Here is a 21,025-nt window from a genome sequence, read left to right on the forward strand (position 1 = left end):
TGCCCGGATACGTGAACGGACCGAGGATCGGAAATAGGCCCCACAGTCACAGGAGACTCCATCGGCCAACCTCCTCACTCTGGTTTTGTAGATGGCCATTTTAGCTAGGGCCAGGAGGAGGTTGACCAGGAGATCCCGGGACTTTGTGGGGCCACGGATAGGGAGTGCATAAATGAGAAGGTGAGGGGAGAAGTGCAACCAAAAACGTAATAAGATATTGGTGAGGAGCCGGAATAGGGGCTGCAGCCTGGCACACTCCAGGTAGACATGTGCCAGGGTATCCCTCACGCCGCAAAAGGGGCAGGTGTCTGGGATTGTGGTGAACCGCGCCAAGTACACGCCCGTGCTCACGGCTCCGTGAAGGAGCCGCCAACTGACATCCCCGGCGGGCTTTGGGACTAAGATGGAATATAGGCTGCCCCACCGGGGCTCTGCACCCTCCAAAGGTGGCAGGAGGTCCCGCCATTTTGTATCGGGGCGGGACACGAGGGTGCGGGCGTGAAGGGTGTGGAGCACGAGCGTGTAGAGATGTTTTCTTGGCGCGGTTTGAAAACAGACCGGCTGCATCTCGTGCAGCCGGCTTCTAGTGAAGGGGTGAAGGGATCGGTTGGGTCCACGGGGGAGGGGTCCAATTAAAAGGTCCGGCGGGCCTGGGGTAGTGGGTGGGCGGGGCGTGCCCTCGTGCAGGACCCGGTCGAGATAAACCCGAGCAGCGGGCGGCAAAGCGGCCTTCACCTCCTGAAGTATGCGTCGGGGAGTACAAGGTCTGGAAAGCCCCATGCGCTGAGCGAAGGTTAGGGGATCCAGCCAGTCTCCCCGGTCATAGTCCAGGAGGTCTCCGACTCTTGTGACCTCTGCCAGGACCAACCTCTGGCGCACCGAGCGGGACTCCGCCACCTGCAAACGGAGCTGGAGGTTGTGTAGCAGGGGCTCCGCGAGGAGATCTGCCCCCTCGGTGGCCGCCACGGACCTGCTCGTTGTAAAGAGTTTCCAGGTCCGGAGGAGGTCCTGGTAGAAGACCGGCAGCCCGGAGAGGTCTCGCGGAAGACCTCTCGGATGGAGATAAAGGAGCTGTCGGTCGTATCGGAGCCCTCGGAAGCGGCGCAGGATATAGAAAAAAAAAAAAAAAAAAAAAAGTAGTGGGAGATAGATATATTAGCTCCAGGCTAAACAAACCCCTGGTACCAGGATAAGTGAAATGGCAGCTGCTCCAGGTCAATTAAGACACCTGGGGCCAGTTAAGAACTTTCCAGAAGGCAGGGAGAAGGCAAGGTTGATTGGGACACCTGAAGCCAATCAGGGGCTGGCTGAAACTAGTTAAAATCCTCCCAGTTAGTCAGGTGGGTATGCATGTCAGGAGCTGTGGGAGGAAGTTGTGCTGTTGGAGAGGCTGAGTAGTACACACCATATCAGGCACAAGGAAGGAGGCCCTGAGGTAAGGGTGAAGTGGAGCCTGAGGAAGTGAGGGCTGCTGTGGGGGAAGTAGCCCAGGGAATTGTACATATCATGTTTCTAAAAGGTCAGCTACCATAGCTGATACTATTAGAGACCCTGGGCTGGAGCCCGGAGTACAGGGTGGGCTCGGGCTCGCCCCCCACACCTTTGCCCCCTGATTAATCACTGAGACTGGGAGACCACCGAGATTGTGCAAGGAAGGATAACTTTTCCTCACCTCCCTTCCTGGCTTATGATGAAAATGGCTCAGTAGACTGTGACCCTTGTCTCTAGAGAGAGATGGGTTACATGCAGGGTCACGGTGAGCCTCCGAGGCTAGCTAAATCTGCCAGGAAACGTGGGACCCATGGAGGCAAGGACAGAGCTCTGTCACAATATGTAAACTTGTGAAAAACACCCATCATAGATTTTTATATCTGGTTGACAAATTGTTGTTTGAGATTCAGTAGAGATAATGCAAGCTCCAATCCAAATACAGGCGTGAAATGTTGAATATCTGGGATATACAGATGGAAATATCTTTGCTTTTATTGGACCAGGTCAAATATTTAACTGCTGACAATAGTGGTTTGATTGTGTTTCAAATCACCTACTCTCAGAAAGCTCTCTTCCCAAGGTAGCCACTGTTCTTGTTCTCAGCTCTGTAAGGCCCCTTACAGTGCTAATTAATTTGAAATCGAGAGATCAAGACTATGAGATCAAAGAAGGGATAAACAATTGAGGCCAGTGGGAACTTAGAACATTTTGTAGAAGTCCCACAATAATAGCCATGTAAATCCATTCAAAAAGGAAAAGACACATTATTAGAAATGGAGAGATGACCTTTTTAACATTAAATCTGCTTTCACTAATGGATCTGCTTGGTTTCATATCAGTTGATAACACTTTACCTCAGGGGAAAAATATTTACAGAAGCAGTCAAATGGTGAGGATTGTCTGTCATAGAACTAATAAGGACTTTGATATTCATAATATATGACTGGAAATTACCTAACAGACAGGAAAAATAAAAAGAGAGCTAGTATAAAAGTTGAACACAATTGTAATTATTTTTTCTCTAACATTTTTTAAAAGTTAAATTAACTATAGCTTGTGACATTTAGAATTTGATTGGACAAAATAACAATCTGTTTTATAATGACCATTTCTGCATTAGCAGGTGATGGACTTATTATCGTATGGCTAGATTATGCAATCTTTACTTGAGTAGAAGCACCTTTACTCACAATGGGATTACCCATGTGTGCAACTACTCAGCAATGAGTCTGAGTTCTACAATTTATCCATGAGAGTGAGATCAGATTAAGAGTGCCTCTAAAAATGGCATGGTGGAGTTCCATTATCATGATTTCTCAGTGATTTCCATTACAAATGTGCTCAGTTTAAAAGTAAGGTTTTTTCCCTAAATGCCAGATGAACAAACTCAACTTGGGCTTTCTGTTTCATCACCACCATTAATAAAGGTTCTTCTGGACAAATTGGGCTGGCCTGAGAATTCTAGAAGCTGAAGTTCTTTTTAACCATACAACAGGAACATCATGCACTGCACCAGTACGCTTATCTCACCAATTTACCAACTTGCTTTATCCTCGTTCTGTTGGGATCATCTCTAAGGAGTCAGGAGTTCTCATTAGTGCCTCTCTCTCAACACTCTAGGCTCATTCAGTCTTTGGCCTTTCTGAGGCTGCCAACAGTGCCAGTTACTGCTGACTCAAAGGGTATTTTTTGTGCTATGGACTCTATGTTAAGATCTGGACAGAGAATACCATCTCACTTCACATATGAGCAGTAGATAGTGTTAACTTTAAGTCATTATTGTCAGTAGTAGAATAATTTAGAGATTCAACAGTTCCTGGAAAAAACTGAGTATTTTATTTTAAAATATAATTTAGAAAATATACTGAATATCTGAATAAGCTTCTAAGATGGCTAATTCTACAGAACAATTCTGAGACAGGTTTGTAGCTCTACAGAGGGGCAGGGGTGAGTGTGTGAAATGCTGCAGAGCCTGAATATCCCATGAGCCTCCATACCGTGTTTCCATGCTGCTGCTCAACCTGTCCCCTGCCCTTGGGTCCATACTATCACAGTCTCTTTTCCCTGTAGCTATGCACAGGAAAGAGGTGACTTATCATGATCTACAAGTACCTAAATGGGGAAGAGATTTTTGATAGTAGATGGCCCAATAATCTAGTAGAAAAAGGCATAACGATCCAATGACTGGAAATTGAATCAAGATAATTCAGACTGTTAAATAAGGTGGATGTTTCGTTTCTAGTGAATAATTAACCATTGGAACATCTTACCTAAGAATGTCGTGCATTCTCAATCACTTGAAGTCTTAAATCAAAACTGGATACCTTTCAAAAACAAATGCTACAGTTGTCAACAGAAATTACTGTGTGAGGTTCGATTTCCTGTGTTATGCAGTAGGTCACACTAAATGATGATAATGATCCCTTCACGCCCTAAAATCTATAAATTTATGATTATCTCTCTGGGGGCTAGAAGAAACAGACAAAAGATAAGATTTTTATGAAATACTGAATCTTGGCATGCAGCATAGATAAAGTAATGGGAGGTTTAATTTGTTCAACTAAGTGGTTAAGATTAAAATAAAAGCCTTCTAATACTTAGTGATGTATAGACAGAGTGCTTTATATTTCATAGTACCGTTCAGTTACTCTTTGTGGGCTGGAATACTTTGGTCTAATTTTGTGTGGTGAGAGAGAGAGAGATGATCTGGGATATACAGGAGGTTAAGCCTGGGGAATTTTGCACCACTGCGTGTGTGCAGAATACATGTCCCCCACAGATTTCTTTGCTTCCCTGCAGAAAAATGACTTTCTAACATGGAAGCAAAGGAAAGCTGCAAGAGTGGTCACATGCCCCTCTCCAGCAGAGCGGGTGTGTTTCAGGCACCCAGAGCAGCTGGCGAAGAGATAAATCACTGCAGGGGGTGTGACTGGGTACGCCCTGGCCAGTGGCACCTACCCTGTGCTGGGCCCAGCTGCTAGTCCCAGCTGGGCTGGGGAGGATGGGACTTCCACTTCCCCTGCAAGGAACAGCCAGATCCGGGTCAAACTCACCCCCAAAAACCTTCCCCAGCTGCAGGAAACTCCGTACATACACCCTGTTTCCTGCCACATTGCTCCTCAGCTGTGGGGGTAGGGATCATTGTATGGGGAGCTATTCCCACTACCCACAACCAGTGCATCTGGAACCCCCCCCATACACAGAACCCTGTGGAGCCTCACCCGCCCAGCCAAGCCTCACCCCCTGCATCCAAATCCCTACCCCTGCTCCCAGATCACCCCTTACTGAGCCCCCCGCACTCAAACCACCACTCTCCTGCACCTGGACCACCCCTCATTGAGCCCCAAACTCCCATCCTACCAAGTCCCACTCCCCCAGCACCCAGTCCCCCCCCGACTGAGCTCCCTACATCTCACCCCCCCGCTGAGTCCCATCCCCCACATCCAGACCCCCCATGCTGAACTTCAACCACCTTCACCTGGACCCCTCTGCAGAGCTCCATTACCCCGAACCTGGAACCTCCCCCCCCCCCCCAACAAGCTCCTGTGCATCCAATCCCCCCACACCTGGACCCTCCCCGAGCTGCCCGCACACAAATTGCCACACACAGAACCCTCTCAATCCACACCTGGATCCCCCCCACACTAAGCCCCTCCACATTTGGATCCTGCCAGGCTGAACCTGCCTGTCCCACACCTAGTGTGTCTCGTATGGAGAGGCAGGGTCCTGTGGTGTTTCTGGGGCAGGCCTGGCCCTTGTATTGTGTCAGGGTCAGGTGCTGCCTCACTGCTGAATCCGTGTCCTCTGGGAGGGGCTGCAGGGTGATCTTCCACCTCTGTGCAGCCAGTGGTCTATGCTCCCCACTGCCATGCTGGAGCCTCCACATTTATTTATTGACAAACAAAATTTGCAGAATTGTATCTAATTTTAAAATATTGTATGCAAAATTTTTTTTGGCGCAGAATTCCCTCAGGAGTAAGGAGGTCACATTGGATGATATGGTGGTCCCTTTTGACCTTAAAAACTCTATAATTCTTCATAAAACCTCTGAAGTACTATTATCCCATTTTACAGATAAAGAAGCAGTCAAATATATGTTTTAAGCATTTTGTACTGAGACAAAATCACTAAGAGGAAATTCAGGAGATCAGTTTAGTTAAGTTTCTTGAAGAGAAATTTCTCTCTTTCTCATGTAGCCTTTCAGGGTCCCCATTGATGTGGAGACTACTCTGAAACAGATATTAACACATTCTCTGTCTTAGACTTTTGGTGCCAGGCTCCTCCACCTTACCCCGCAGCCCCAGCTCCCCGAAGCTCAAGCACATGGCCAATCACTCCTCTATCCACTCTACCCACACTCCCCCCTCCTGCATTAACTGCCCATTAACAGATATTAACACATTCTCTGTCTTAGATTTTCAGTTCAGCTGTGGGTCAAATCAGGAGTGTTTGAAAATGTCACCTTCATTGCATGTCAGATTAAAAGGTACTACACCTGTTACATTCCAGTTCCTCCGGCCAGGTGATCCCAAAAGTGTCTATCAACTGTTTACAGTCGGAGTATACTCTCTCACAAAGTCTTCGACAAGGGTGAATCACATGAATTTGCTTCATGCAGGCAGGCACAAATGCTTTACACAGAAATGTGTGGACAGCTGGAGAACAGTGGAGATTCACAAGAGGAAGAAAAGGCTTTACAAAAAAAAAAGATTTTGATTAGTAATTTTTAAAAGGAAAAAAAATCAGCAAACTTAAAAACCATGGGCTTAACAGAGACACTGGTTTTATGGATTTGTAACACACCTTACTTACAGCGGGGTAGTCAAATATTTTTTGTGACGGTCCAAATTTCTTGGTCAAGGTATAGTCAAGGTCCGGACTCCAGTGGCAGGGGCTCCAGCCTGGCAGAGCTCCATTTAGGGAAGGCAGGTGGGGGGGCACACTCGCCCCCCCAAGTTATGTGTCAGCCACCCCCTGAATTATGTGTCAATCCTGGCTGCCTGTTGGGGCTTCCGCTGTCTGCGTCGGGTGCTTGCCAGGGCTCCCGCTGTCAGCCCTGGGCACTGGCTGGGGCTCCATTTAGGCAGGGCGGGGGGGGGAGGGCATCTGCCCCCCTCAGTTACATGTCTGTCCCAGGAACCTTCTGGGGCAGTGGGAGCCCCAGCCACCCAGGGGATGACATGAAACCCAGGGGGCAGGTGCTCCCTCTGCCTTCCCTAAATGACACCCCCTTGACCAGAGGCACACAAAGCATGGTTGCCACAGTTGGGCTAAACTGCAGGCAGGACTGAGCTGAAGTTGTGCCTTCTAGCCACTTGAACACGCTGTGGCCCCTGTGGAGCAGGCAGGCAGGTGCCTTGACTCCTGCTCCTCAGTTGCAGGCCGACGGTGGCCAGAGGATGGTGGAAGTGGCAGCAGCAGGGTGAGTGTTGGTGCCAGGCTCCTCCACCTTACCCCGCAGCCCCAGCTCCCCGAAGCTCAAGCACATGGCCAATCACTCCTCTATCCACTCTACCCACACTCCCCCCTCCTGCATTAACTGCCCATGGCCCCCCAGCATTGCACAGTCCAGTTAAAAGCCTTTGGCAGTCTGGATTAGGCCCACTGTCCACCTTTTGACTACTCCTGCCCTACAGCCTGCTAACCCTTAATTGTCCACTTCATTGTAAGTGGTCTCCTACAGAATGTGTGAGCCCCTTGTGTTTAACAATCTGTTCCACCTTGTATTTTAGCTCAGACACTCTGGTTACCTTTTCCAGACTTGAAGAAGAGCTATGTGTAGCTTGAAAGCTTATCCCTTCCACCAACAGAAGTTGGTCTAATAAAATATATTACCTCACCTACTTGGTCTCTCTCATATCCTGGAACCAACACAGCTACAACAATACTGCAAATAATTTCAATCACTATGGTTCACATTTTACTTTCATGTGGATATGAAAAGATATTATGAAAAAAAACTACTTGTTTGACAATTATAAAAAAGGATTGTAACTAGTGATCTGAATGACTGGAATGAAGGACTTCGGAGTTCTATTAACATTGCTAACCGTAACTTTGCTCTGATATCTTAGCCCAGGGGCAACCTCTCTAATTCAATTTCCCCATCTGTGAAATGAGGATAGTACTATACACCGACAAGTGTTTTCTAAGACTAAGATTTTCAAAAATGGATGCCTAATGTTAGGATCCTAATTTCATAGTTAGGCACCTAAATAAGTGGCCTGGTTTTAAGAACTGTTGACAACCTAGCAGCCCAGCATTTACTTAAACACCTAGCATTTACAACCTAGCAGCTCCCATTTACTTAAAAAACTTGACCAGGATGCATCACATTCATCACCATGAGATCTGAATGTCTGAGAATTGTTATAATTCATGTAATTAAGTAACTATTGATTTTCTGTATAATATATTCCAAAACTCAAAAAGAGGCCAGCGTTCCTCTGTCAAAGTATTCCGAGTTTATATCTTCACTACATAAAGACAGACATTAAATTACTGGTAACCACTTTTACCTGGCAACTAGCATAAAATTAAATACAACTTTAGTAACAGCTTAATGCACTGTTTTCAGGCAGATGGCCTACCAGAGGAAAAAATAATTTGTTATTTATGGTATACCAAATTGATTACTAGGTAAAAACATGGTTTAGCTTAACAGACTGCAGTCCCATCCACTAGTTACTGCTAATTTTTGAGAGTCCATTTGCCATTATATTGACAATATATACCGAGTGATATACCTAGACTAGGACAGCTACTTGATTATTTTTGGGTTACTGGGGCGGGGGGGAACCAACCACATCCTCCAAGATTCAGGTAATATTTGTACTAAGTTACGTCTTCAACTAGTAGTCAAATATGTATAGCAGGAAAATTGAAATAATATGACCCATATGAAAATCTATAGATAAATAGGGAGAATATGAGGAGTTCTCACAGTGGAGCAGAATGTATGGTATAAGCAAATGTGGACAGAAAGGAAAAATGGTTACCTAGCTATTTCTTTCCAATTAATGGATATGTCTCCCAATCCTTATTATACCTTCTGGCAATTAGAAACAATTCTAAAGCTGCCAGTCAGTGATTGGGAGAGGGAGAAGTCAATTTTTGACTCTAGAATGGAAACTTTTAACATAAACAAGCTGTTTTTCAAACCAAGATGCTTTAACCTTCAACAGTAAAGATCCCCTGAGGGAGAGTGGGATTCGTGGACATGCTATTTAAGAGAAAATAAATTGACAAACTACAACTTTTTTTCCTCAAAAAATTACATGTCCAACAATCTTCATGGTACATAAGTAATAAAATTTAGATGCGTGTTTGGGATGGGGAAGATAAAACAGTAAGAACAACAGAAAAGCCCCTCATAAAAATAAAAAATATGTTAAGTTGGACTACGCCATGGAACATTCTGGCTGTGCACTTCATCTGCAGATTCCATTACAGAAAGCAATGCTTTATGAAAGTATGTGCACTTGACCAGCTGTCTTTGCAATTGTCTTCTGTTGGAACCCTAAGACTTGAGTACTTTCTGCTGAGGAGGCAGGCACAACTCTGATATAATGTGCAGCAAGCAAAAGACCCCAGAATATCCAATAGCCTGGTGGAATGCTGGAGATCCAGGTTCAAGTCACTGCTCCAGATCAGTGTCTCCCACGTCCTAGGTGGTACCCTAATCACCAGGCTATTGGATTTTCTCGGGTTTCTCTTAATTTTGTCAAAAACGTCAAAAGGTCTCGATTTTGTCCCAATGCAAGGGACAGAGAAAAATCATTTCCCATCCAGCTCTAGTCCTAATGTTCAGTTTACCCTGGCCCATTTCTTTATTGCACGAGGACATAAAGTAATTAGCGCTGCCAACTTTTTAATGGCACAAAACCCAAACCCCCTGCCCCACCCCTTCCCTGAGGTCCTGCCTCTTCCCTGAGGCCCCGCCCCCACTCACTCCATCCCCTTCCATCGCTTGCTCTTCCCCAGGCTCACTTTTTTTCACTGGGCTTGGGCTGGGGGATGGGGTAAGAGAGGGAGGTGAATGTTCCAGCTGGGGGTGCGGGCTCTGGGGTCATGCCAGGGATGAGGAATTTGGGTTGTGGGAAAGGGCTCCAGGATGGGGCAGAGTGGGTATGGGCTTGGGGTGTGCACTCTGGGTGGCACCAGAAATGAGGGGTTCAGAGTGTGGGAGAGGGCTCCGGGCTAGGACAGGGGTTTGGGTGCAGGAGGGGACTCTGGGCTGGGACAGAATTGGGGTGCAGGAGAGGGTTCGGAGTGTAGGGTCCTGGCGGTGCTTATCATGGTTCTGAGGAAGCAGCTGCCAGGCTCCTCCGGCCCCATGACTCATGAGGGAGGCTCCACGCGCTGCCCTGGCACAAACAGACACCGCCTGCACAGCTCCCATTGGTTGCAGTTCCCAGCCAATGGGAGCTGCGGACCAGTCCTTGGGAGTGGGGGCAGCACACGGTACCTCCCTGGCTGCTCATGCATCAAGGACTGCAGGGACTGGTGGCCATTTCTGGGAGCCGCATGGAGCTATGGCAGGCAAGGAGCCTACCTTAGCCACAGGCCCCCGCTGCACCACCAACTGGTCAGCAGTGCGCCTGGTAACCTTAAAAATAATGGAACTACTAATATCTGGCCCCTATGGAAACAATTTACTTTTGAAGTGGTTCTATTGAAATATTTACTGTATTTCCTAATGAAAGAGTATTATACCATCCCATAAAAATATAGAGCTCAAAAATTCTCCTTGTGTAGGTAAGACTATTACAGATTTAAAAGAAGGCTTCTCTTTGGATAAGGCAGTGTGAAAGCTTCAACTGACAGGTAAAACTTTAGGAATGTGTGAAATTAGTATATATTCTACATTGGTCATATAGCTAGTTTATGTAAAAATATATTATTTTTACTTCATCCTTTCCACCCCCAAGTTTTCTGTTTCCTCCACCAGTCACATCTTGTCATTAACCTAGCTTGTGAATTTTAAGGGCAGGGGCTCTCTATTTACTTGTACATGGTATTTCCAGTTTGTACAGTGCCTAACACAATGGGGTTTAGATTAGGACCTCTAGGTGCCACTATTAAAGCTAGTGGGAGATTTTTTTCCCTACAGAAAATTTCAACAAAAAAAGTGGAAAATTTTTTTTTGTCAATTTTGACATTTCATTGAAAAAACAGAAACTGAACGTTTTCATTTTATGGCTGCAAACTGAAAACTTTTGGGTTTTCAACAGAGTCTAAGGCCTGGGCTACAATGGGGGGTTGGGGGGAGGGTGGTTTCGAACTAAGATATGCAACTTCCACTATGCTATTCATGTAGCTGAAGTGGAAATATCTTAGCCCTGGTCTACACTAGGCGTTGGTCGAATTTAGCAGCGTTAAATCGATTTAACCCTGCACCCGTCCACATGACGAAGCCATTTTTTCGACTTAAAGGGCTCTTAAAATCGATTTCCTTACTCCACCCCCGACAAGGGAATTAGCACTGAAATCGGTTTTGCTGGGTCGAATTTGGGGTACTGTGGACGCAATTAGACGGTATTGGCCTCAGGGAGCTATCCTGGAGTGCTCCATTGTGACCGCTCTGGACAGCACTCTCAACTCAGATGCACTGACCAGGTAGACAGGAAAAGGCTCGCGAATTTTTGAATTTCAATTTCCTGTTTGGCCAGTGTGGCAAGCTGCAGGTGACCATGCAGAGCTCATCAGCAGAGGTGACCATGATGGAGTCCCAGAATCGCAAAAGAGCTCCAGCATGGACCGAACAGGAGGTACGGGATCCGATAGCACGGATTCCTTTCCCCATACAGCGATCAGAACTACGTTCCAGTTTTCAAAATGCCAAAACATTTGTGAAAATCTCCCGGGGCATGAAGGACAGAGGCCATAACAGGGACCCGAAGCAGTGCCGCATGAAACTTAAGGAGCTGAGGCAAGCCTACCAGAAAACCAGAGAGGCGAACGGTCGCTCCGGGTCAGAGCCCCAAACATGCCGCTTCTATGATGAGCTGCATGCCATTTTAGGGGTTCAGCCACCACTACCCCAGCCATGTTGTTTGACTCCTTCAATGGAGATGGAGGCAACACGGAAGCAGGTTTTGGGGACGAGGAAGATAGCTCACAGCAAACAAGCGGAAAAACCAGTTTTCCCGACAGCCAGGAACTGTTTCTCACCCTGGACCTGGAGCCAGTACCCCCCAAACCCACTCAAGGCCGCCTCCCAGACCCACCAGGCGGAGAAGGGACCTCTGGTGAGTGTACCTTTTAAAAATACTATACAAAGTTTAAAAGCCAGCATGTTTAATGATTAATTTGCCCTGGCATTAATGGCTGTCCTGAATATACTCCCAAAGCCTTTGCAAAAGGTTTGTGGGGAGGGCAGCCTTATTCCATCCACCATGGTAGGACACTTTACCACTCCAGGCCAGTAGCACATACTTGGGAATCATTGTAGAACAAAGCATTGCAGCGTATGTTTGCTGGCGTTCAAACAACATCCGTTCTTTCTCTCTCTGTGTTATCCTCAGGAGAGTGAAATCATTCATGGTCACCTGGTTGAAATAGAGTGCTTTTCTTAAGGGGACATTCAGAGGTGCCCGTTCCTGCTGGGCTTTTTGCCTATGGCTGAACAGAAATGTTCCCCGCCGTTAGCTACACGGTGGGGGGAAGGCAAAGTGCGACCTTGTAACAAAAGCACATGTGCTATATATGTAATGTTAACAGCAAGGTTTACTGTGAAAGAGTGTACTCATTGTTCTATAAAATGTGTCTTTTCAAATACCACTGTCCCTTTTTTTTCCTCCACCAGCTGCACGTGTTTCAAGGATCACAGGATCTTCTCCTTCCAGGAGGCTAGCAAAGATTAGAAGGCAAAAAAACCACACTCGCGATGAAATGTTCTCTGACCTCATGCTGTCCTCCCACACTGACAGAGCACAGACGAATGCATGGAGGCAGACAATGTAAGAGTGCAGGAAAGCACAAAATGACCAGGAGGAGAGGTGGCAAGCTGAAGAGAGGGCTGAAGCGGAAAGGTGGCAGCAGCGTGATGAGAGGAGGTAGGATTCAATGCTGAGGATGCTAGAGGATCAAACTAATATGCTCCAGCATATGGTTGAGCTGCAGGAAAGGCAGCAGGAGCACAGACCACCGCTACAGCCTCTGTGTAACCAACCACCCTCCTCCCCAAGTTCCATAGCCTCCTCACCCAGCATCCCAAGAACGCTGTGGGGGGGCCCCTCCGCCCCAGAGGATTGGCCAAGTAACAGAAGGCTCGCATTCAATAAGATTTAAACTTTTAAAGTGCTGTGTGGCCTTGTCCTTCCCTCCTCCACCACCCCTCCTGGGCTACCTTGGTAATTATCCCCCTATTTGTGTGATGAATTAATAAAGAATGCATGAATGTGAAACAACGACTTTATTGCCTCTGCAAGTGGTGATCGAAGGGAGGATGGTTAGCTTACAGGGAAGGAGAGTGAACCAAGGTGCGGGGGGTTTTCATCAAGGAGAAACAAACAGAACTTTCACACCGTAGCCTGGCCAGTCATGAAACTGGTTTTCAAAGCTTCTCTGATGCGCACCGCACCCTCCTGTGCTCTTCTAACCGCCCTGGTGTCTGACGGTGGTAACCAGCAGCCAGGCGATTTGCCTCAACCTCCCCCCCCCCCAACCTTTCCCCCTTACTCTCTCAGATATTGTGGAGCGCACAGCAAGCAGTAATAACAATGGGAATATTGGTTTCGCTGAGGTCTAACCGAGTCAGTAAACTGCGCCAGAGTGCTTTTAAACGTCCAAATGCACATTCTACCACCATTCTGCACTTGCTCAGCCTGTAGTTGAACAGCTCCTGACTACTCTCCAGGCTACCTATGTACGGCTTCATAAGCCATGGCATTAAGGGGTAGTCAGGGTCCCCAAGGATAACTATAGGCATTTCAACATCCCCAATGGTTATTTTCTGGTCTGGGAAGAAAGTCCCTTTCTGCAGCTTTTGAAACAGACCAGAGTTCCTGAAGATGCGAGCATCATGTACCTTTCCTGGCCTGAAAAATGCAACTTTAAGCGAAACAACGTTAAGTGAATCCAATTTCCCCATAAGAATTAATGTAAATGGGGGGGGGTTAGGTTCCAGGGAAATATTTTTCACTAGACAAAAGATTACACACACACACAGAGTACAAGTTCTAAACAAACAATTTAATACTGGTACACAATGATGATTGTGAAGCTTGGTTGAGGTGGTGAAGTCAGAGGGTGGGATATTTCCCAGGGAATGTCTTACTGCTAAATGATGAACTAGCAATTGGTTGAGCCCCCAAGGGTTAACCCATTGTTGTTAATGTAGCCTCACACTATACAAGGCAGCACGAATGGAGGGAGAGGAGACAGCATTGCAGACAGAAACAGAGACATACACCATGTGTGTGCGAGAGAGAGATGCGCATTACTCCTTTAAGTATGCTGACCCTACTCTAAGTACACTGTCTTTTTAAGTAGCTCAGCAAGCTGAGATGGCAGCTACTGCCAGGAATCTCCCTCTGTCCTGAGCCCTGTCGTGTGTCCCCCCTGCTCTATGGAAAATAGGGTAAGTGGGGTGCAGGAGCAGGGAGACACCCTGACATTAGCCCTTCTCACCCCCCTCCCCACATAGGAAGCGGGAGGCTCCCAGGAGCAGCACATGGCACTGGGGGGAGGGAAAGCTGAACTGCTTGCAATTGATAACCTGCTGGGCGGCTGCCACACAGGGAACTTAGGGGAACGGGGAGCTGATGGGGGGCTGCCGGTCCACCCTGGTTCCAAGCCCCCATCAGCTAGCTCCAACAGGCTGCTCTTCCTGCAAGCAGTGGACAAAGCAGCCAGCTGCCAAATGACATTATAAGGGAGCACTGCACAACTTTAAACGAGCATGTTCTCTAATTGATTAGCAAAGTAACAATGAAACAATGTTAACCGGGACAACTTTAAGTGTGGAGTTACTGTAGAGCATTCCAGTTAGCCAAATTGGAAACGTTCTATTACAAAAAATAAATAGTCTGCATTTTCTGGAGGACCATTAAAACAAAAGCTCACCAAGAGTTAAGGAGAAGTATTCTCCTGCTGTAGGCCTGTTTGTGGGGAACGAAATGTAAAACCGAGGTCAAAAGTCCACTGGAAATGAGAGTTAATTGCTTCAAGACATGGCTGTCCTGAGCCACGTCATGGGGCTCAACTGTTTCTGTAGTCCATTCTCAAGATTTTGTTCTCTCCAAGCACAGCACTGGCAAGACAGATGTAATTCCTCTGCTTCCCATAAATTCAAACATCCTAAACATTCTCAGCAGTGGGAGAGAAATTTTTTGGGCTAGTGAGAGGGAATGATCTCCTGAGCCTGGACAAAAACATTAGCACCTGACTTACTATATTTTTAGATTCTCTGAGACATCATGACAGACCAGTTCCTCTGGCCTTTTGTTTAGCAGGCCAACAAAGATTGGAACATGACAGAAACAAGGTAACAGTATCTAGGGTAGAGATACTGCTCTGCATCATGTAGCCAAGGATAAAAGATATTCAGGTATATTGAAGATATAGAGGTGAAGTATTAATTTAAGTTTTAACAGTGCCAACAGGCCTCAGGCCTGTGAAATATTTAGCTTAGTGTTGTAGTAGCCAAGCAAAAGTACTAACAAAGTTCAACAGGACTTTATTTTTTAAAGTGGAAACCTCTTTTCCAAGCTGCTGCTGCACCCTCAGTAGCTCTCCCTCAGCCTCTTCAATTCCTCACCCCTCCTTCCTGTTTCCTGTCCTTTCAGGCTCCCAACAGCCAGTGCTCCCAATTCTAATAATTACAAGCAACATCTTAACACTACGCTTAGCCAAAGAAGGCCTCAGGTTATCCTGAAGAATGAGGCTATCCTGAAGGACAATCCTGCAACAAACCCGATGCCAACTCTGTCCACATATCTATTCAAGGGACATCATCATAGGACCTAACCACATTCTGAAGGACGATCCCTCACTCTCAGAGACCCTGGGGAACAGGCCAGTCCTCGCTTACAGACAGCCCCCCAACCTGAAGCAAATACTCACCAGCAACAAAAACACCAACCCAGGAACCCAATCCTGCAACAAACCCCGGTGCCAACTCTGTCCACATATCTATTCAAGGGACACCATCATAGGACCTAACCACATCAGTCACTCTATCAGGGGCTCTGTCAAGGTTCCTTCCCCACTGTGAACTCTAGGGGACAGATGTGGGGACCTGCCTGAAAGACCCCCTAAGCTTATTCTTACCAGCTTAGTTAAAAACTTCCCCAAGGTACAAACTTTGCCTTGTCCTTGAACAGTATGCTGCCACCACCAAGCGTTTTAAACAAAGAACAGGGAAAGAAACCACTTGGAGATGTCTTCCCTCAAAATATCCCCCCCAAGCCCTAGACCCCCATTCCTGGGGAAGGCTTGATAAAAATCCTCACCAATTGGTACAAGTGAACACAGACCCAAACCCTTAGATCTTAAGAACAATGAAAAATCAATCGGGTTCTAAAGAAGAATTTTAAATTAAAGAAAAGGTAAAAGAATCACCTCTGTAAAATCAGGATGGTAAATACCTTACATGGTAATCAGATTCAAAACAGAGAATTCCTCGAGGCAAAACCTTAAGTTACAAAAAGTTACAAAATATATATTCCCTCCAGCACAGCTGTTTTACCAGCCCTTAAACAAAAGAAAATCTAACACATTTTCTAGCTAGATTACTTACTAACTTAACAAGAGTTGGAAGGCTTGCATTTCTGATCTGTTCCCGGCAAAAACATCACACAGACAGACAGAATCCTTTGTTCCTCCTGCCCCCCCCCCAACTTCAGATTTTAAAGTATCTTGTCCCCTCATTGGTCATTTTGGGTCAGGTGCCAGCAAGGTTACCTTAGCTTCTTAACCCTTTACAGGTGAAAGGGTTTCTCCCTCTGGCCAGGAGGGATTTTATAGTTCTGTATACAGAAAGGTGGTTACCCTTCCCTTTATATTTATGACAGGCTCGTTTACCTGCACATGTACCAATGTGATATATGCCATCATGTGCCAGCAATGGCCAATGTACATGTCAGAAGGGCAAACCGGACAGTCTCTATGCAAAAGAATAAACGGACACAAATCTGACATCAGGAATCATAACATTCAAAAACCAGTAGGAGAACACTTCAGTCTCCCTAGTCACTCAATAACAGACCTAAAAGTTGCAATTCTTCAACAAAAAAAACTTCAAAAACAGATTCCAACGTGAAATTGCAGAACTGCAATTAATTTGCAAACTGAACACCATCAGATTAGGCCTGAATAAAGACTGGGATTGGTTGGGTCATTACAAAACCTAAACCTAATTTCCTCAATACTAATTTCCCCCTACTGTTACTCACACCTTCTTCTCAACTGTCTGAAATGGGTCACTCTCATTACCACTTCAAAAGTTATTTTTCCTCCCTTGGTATCCTGCTGTCAATTGAATTGTCTCATTAGACTGACCTTACACTTGGTAAGGCAATTCACATCTTTTCATGTATTTATACCTGCTCCTGTATTTTCCACTTCATGCGTCTGATGAAGTGGGTTCTAGCCCACAAAAGCTTATGCCCAAATAAATTTGTTCGTCTGTAAGGTGCCACAAGGACTACTCGTTTTTATGAAAAACAGGGCACCCCAAATTTAGTGGGGTACAGAGGTATAGGAGGAAAAGGGGCTGAAACCTTTCTAAATATATACAACCCCAGTGGGCATCAGTATAACATATTATAAAAGCTGTATCCCAGCCTGCATTCCTTGGTAGATGCCAGATGATACCCACTGGTGATGATGATAAGGATGGTAATGAGGGACTGATACTCTGGAGTTGCCCAGCAGGGAATGTGAATGAACTTTATATTATCTCTATCTGCTGTTGTATTTCAGAGTTTGTGGGATAGTTCATTTGTTAATAAAAGGAATTGGGTTAAATTGCAATTGTTTCTCATGTGCTCCTCAGGTCTCTTATTCTAATAATATTGGTAATAATTTTCCTGATGTAGTAGCAGTTCAGGAGATCAAACCTTTACCGACCACTGGGGTCTAAGAGATTAATCAATTGGGCGACAATCACCTCCTAGCATCCCTCAAGAGTAACATTACAGGAGATTATTAACCATCTCAATTTTTCCTGCTAAAGCTGTTTCACTTTGTATAAATAAATATTCAATGGGCCAGAGAGAAAAAGAGTGAGAACGACTGCCATTGTCCAGTGGACAGAGGACACTACCCTAGGATGCAAGAGAGGTAGATTGCAGTCCTTGCTTCCTTTGAGGAGCAAGGCTTAGACCCAGGACAGGATTTAGGGGCAGGCAGCCGACTGGGGTGCTGGGCATGGGGGGTGCTGTTTTTGTTGATAGCAACAAAAGGGAAAATAGAATGTCTGAAGTACACAATAATATAAAATAAATTCTTACTTCTTTTGCCATGCTTAACACGTAATGTTTGATGACTTTCTAGGGTATGTCTACACTTACATTTTACAGCACTCTAACTTGCTGGCTCAGGGGTCTGAAAAAATCACCTCTCTGAGCACAACAAGTCTGAGAGCCTTAAAGCACTAGTGTAGACAGGCTCCGAGCGCTGGAGACTGGAGGAGTATTGCCAGGAGTGCTGGGAGACCTCTCACCCAGCGCAAGTGCTGCCATAGGGTCCAGGGCAGCCAGCCATCCCCATGGGATCCGGGGTTGGGGCAGCTGCAGGAGGTCTGGGATAGCAGTGTGGTGGGGTCCAGGGCAATTGGCAGGCCCCGAAGCATCCTGGCGGGCAGCCGGCTGCCCCACGCAGCAAGGGGTGGGGCTGCTGCTGCCCTGCCACCCAGCCCCTGTGACTCAGGTAACATATGCGGCCCACAATGTGTAATCAATTGAGAACTGGCTTAGAGGAAATGGGTTTTTTTTTCTTTGCTTATATATGGCATGAATAAATACAGATTTACAGATCCTAGTGTGCAAATTCATTGTCTTATATGACAGGGATAAATCATGCATTCAAATCATGTATCAAAGCCATGAAATGGGCTATAAATGCAATAAAAAAAAAGGTATTCTAAAGTTTAACAAATGGACGGGTGCACCAAAGACGCTCCTCGCCTGCAATGGTCTAGGGCCGGCTCTGCTTAGGTCTTACCCCTCTACTCAGCATTTCCTATTGGCTAGCCTAGGCAGCTCCCCACTCAGAATCCTGGCTTTTGTGAATCCCATTCTTAAGTGCCTACCTCCGACTCTACATTGTCTAGGTAGCCTCGGTGCTTAACTCAGGGCTGTAGATTCCACTAGGACAGCAAGGCACCTAAAAGTTAGATTCAGTGTTGCAATGCCTAAGTCCCCTTTGTGGATCTAGCCCTACCTGTCGAACAGGATATAAATCTTGTGACAAAGTGAAAACATTGTAACTCCTTTACTATCATGTCAAAAATATGCCCTTGCTCCAAAATAAAAAAATACAACATAGTCTGAGAATATTTATAACCTATACCATATTTAAAATTGAGCAAGCATCTCTCAGAATGTTACTTTGTAGAATTCTTTACATTTCACTTTTGGAAGCATCAAAGGAGTTTGTACTTGAATTTGTATAAACACATTGCATTGTAACCATAAATTCAAATCTACATTACCGATATTATTGACTTTAGTTCACCAATGTTTCTCTTGCTTGGAGCAAAGGAGATCTCATCTGAAAGGCACTCTTTATGTAAAATAGTTTATAGCCCCAGCAGCAAACACAAATATCTTTCAGCAGGCATCACTCTAGAACTAAAATTTAGCCTCAGAATCTAAACTCAAATAATTTTTGTGGTCTGCTTTAACTCCTAGTAGGCGGCCAACAAGGACTGAGACTCCTTCAGCCAATTGTATTTAAGTAATGAATACATTTTTCTAAAAAAGACGAGGCAATAATCAGTTTTTGGGTGCTTATAGTGCTATAGAAACCATGAATCCTCACAACACCTTGGTAAAGGTAGAAAAGTGTAATTTCCCCCAATTTAACAAACACAGCAGGCTTGAATCTAATATCAGATCACTGCTTCAATGGAGTTGCCCCAGATTTGATGTAAAGAAGATCAAAATCAGGTCCCAGAGATTAGCAGCTCTATCTAACTCCCACTGAGGTCAATGGGGGTTGGATTGAGCTCTATGTGTCTTGTCCAAGGCTCTACAGTGAGTCAATGGCAGAGAAACTCCCTGATTCCTCGTCCATGCACATTAATCTATTACGGGGAGGGCAAATTTTTTGGCCTGATGGCCGCATCACTACTCCAAGACAGATGCTCCAGGGCCACACCCAGGACTGCAGCTGCTCCGGCAGCCCCTGGGGCCGGCACTGCCGGCTGCTGCAACTGCAGAAGTCGCACTGGCTGCTGTGACTGCAGAAGTCATGGAAAGTCACGGAATATGGGTTTATGGAAAACAGATCCTGTCAAACTAACCTGGTATCTTTTTTCATGAGATTACAAGTTTGGTTGATAAAGACAACAGTCTTGATGCAATATCTCTAACATACAATTTTTCCTATCCACCCACACAGCTAAAGCTCTTGCCCAGCCATCATCTCGCATCTTGATTACCACAATATTTTCTCTGGCCCTGACAAATGCAATCTGACCCCGCTGAGATCCATTCAGAATACTGTTGCAAAGATAATTTTCCTACCCATAGCTTTGACCATGCCTTGAACCCTCTCTTTGCATCAGTCCACTAGCTCCCTCTTCTCTATCATACCCCAGGATTTGATCAAGCTAACTGCAACTATATTGCGTGTATTCAGCCACCATGAATTAATAAATAGATAACCACGCAGTTAAGGGTTAATTTGAAAGCAGGCTTTTAGAAGCAAGGTCAAAACTAACTGGCAGTTTCTGCTAATCAGAATGGGAGGAGGGAAAAGAAGAGTCAACAACTGAGACTGAAAACCTTGGTGGATGAAAATCTTGGATTCGGGTGCCTCTGATACAGAAGTTTATGATGAATAACATTGTTAGGGATGTTCGTTGATAAGTAGTTTATTGAAAGTTAGGAAAAGTGCTGATTTAGTAGGGGTCACTATGACCTATGTGTTTTGTAGAAGTTGGTTATAAAAGACTAGCTAATGCCCTGTACTTTGGAGCAGTCCTCTGAAGCCATCTTAAGAGACATTTTTCCCCCGACACCTTTTCTCCCCAACAGGTGAGCAACTGGCCACTGCGAACCTGCTATTAATTACTCAATACTGTTCCAAATTTTAGGTAAATATTTGGGATGTTCTAAACCTATTTTTTATTGTTGTGTATTAAATCTAATAAACTGCAGTATTAGATAGAGCATGCTTATTTCAATTAATCTTTTATCAGACGGAATTTCTGTGTTCCCATTGATTTATTCCTGACACTACCAGGAGTGAAACAGTTAACTTGCCACAGCTGTGGATTCTGAAAAATCCTGGGTAACACTCAAGCTGGGAATCACACCCCCAGCTCAAAGTGTAGACCTACCTCTTGTTTCCTTGTATTTTC

The 21,025-nt window shown here is 45.6% G+C and overlaps 1 protein-coding gene across 6 annotated transcripts in view; it reads right to left on the reverse strand.

The window, feature by feature from the left end:
- FZD6 (frizzled class receptor 6) overlaps positions 1-21,025 on the reverse strand; it is a 55,996-nt gene that overhangs the window by 13,950 nt on the left and 21,021 nt on the right. For 3 of the 6 annotated variants that reach the window (XM_038392033.2, XM_038392030.2, XM_038392031.2), the window contains exon 3: positions 5,987-6,183. The exons of 2 other annotated variants lie outside the window; for them this stretch is intronic. In XM_038392033.2, coding sequence (XP_038247961.1) covers positions 5,987-6,183 — 197 coding nt within the window. Of the gene's footprint in view, positions 1-3,761; positions 4,717-5,986; positions 6,184-21,025 lie in introns of those variants that run through there. One more of the 6 variants, XM_038392036.2, reaches the window with a different exon arrangement.

This window comes from Dermochelys coriacea, chromosome 2 (assembly GCF_009764565.3).
Source record: "Dermochelys coriacea isolate rDerCor1 chromosome 2, rDerCor1.pri.v4, whole genome shotgun sequence".
NCBI classification, from domain to species: domain Eukaryota; kingdom Metazoa; phylum Chordata; order Testudines; family Dermochelyidae; genus Dermochelys; species Dermochelys coriacea.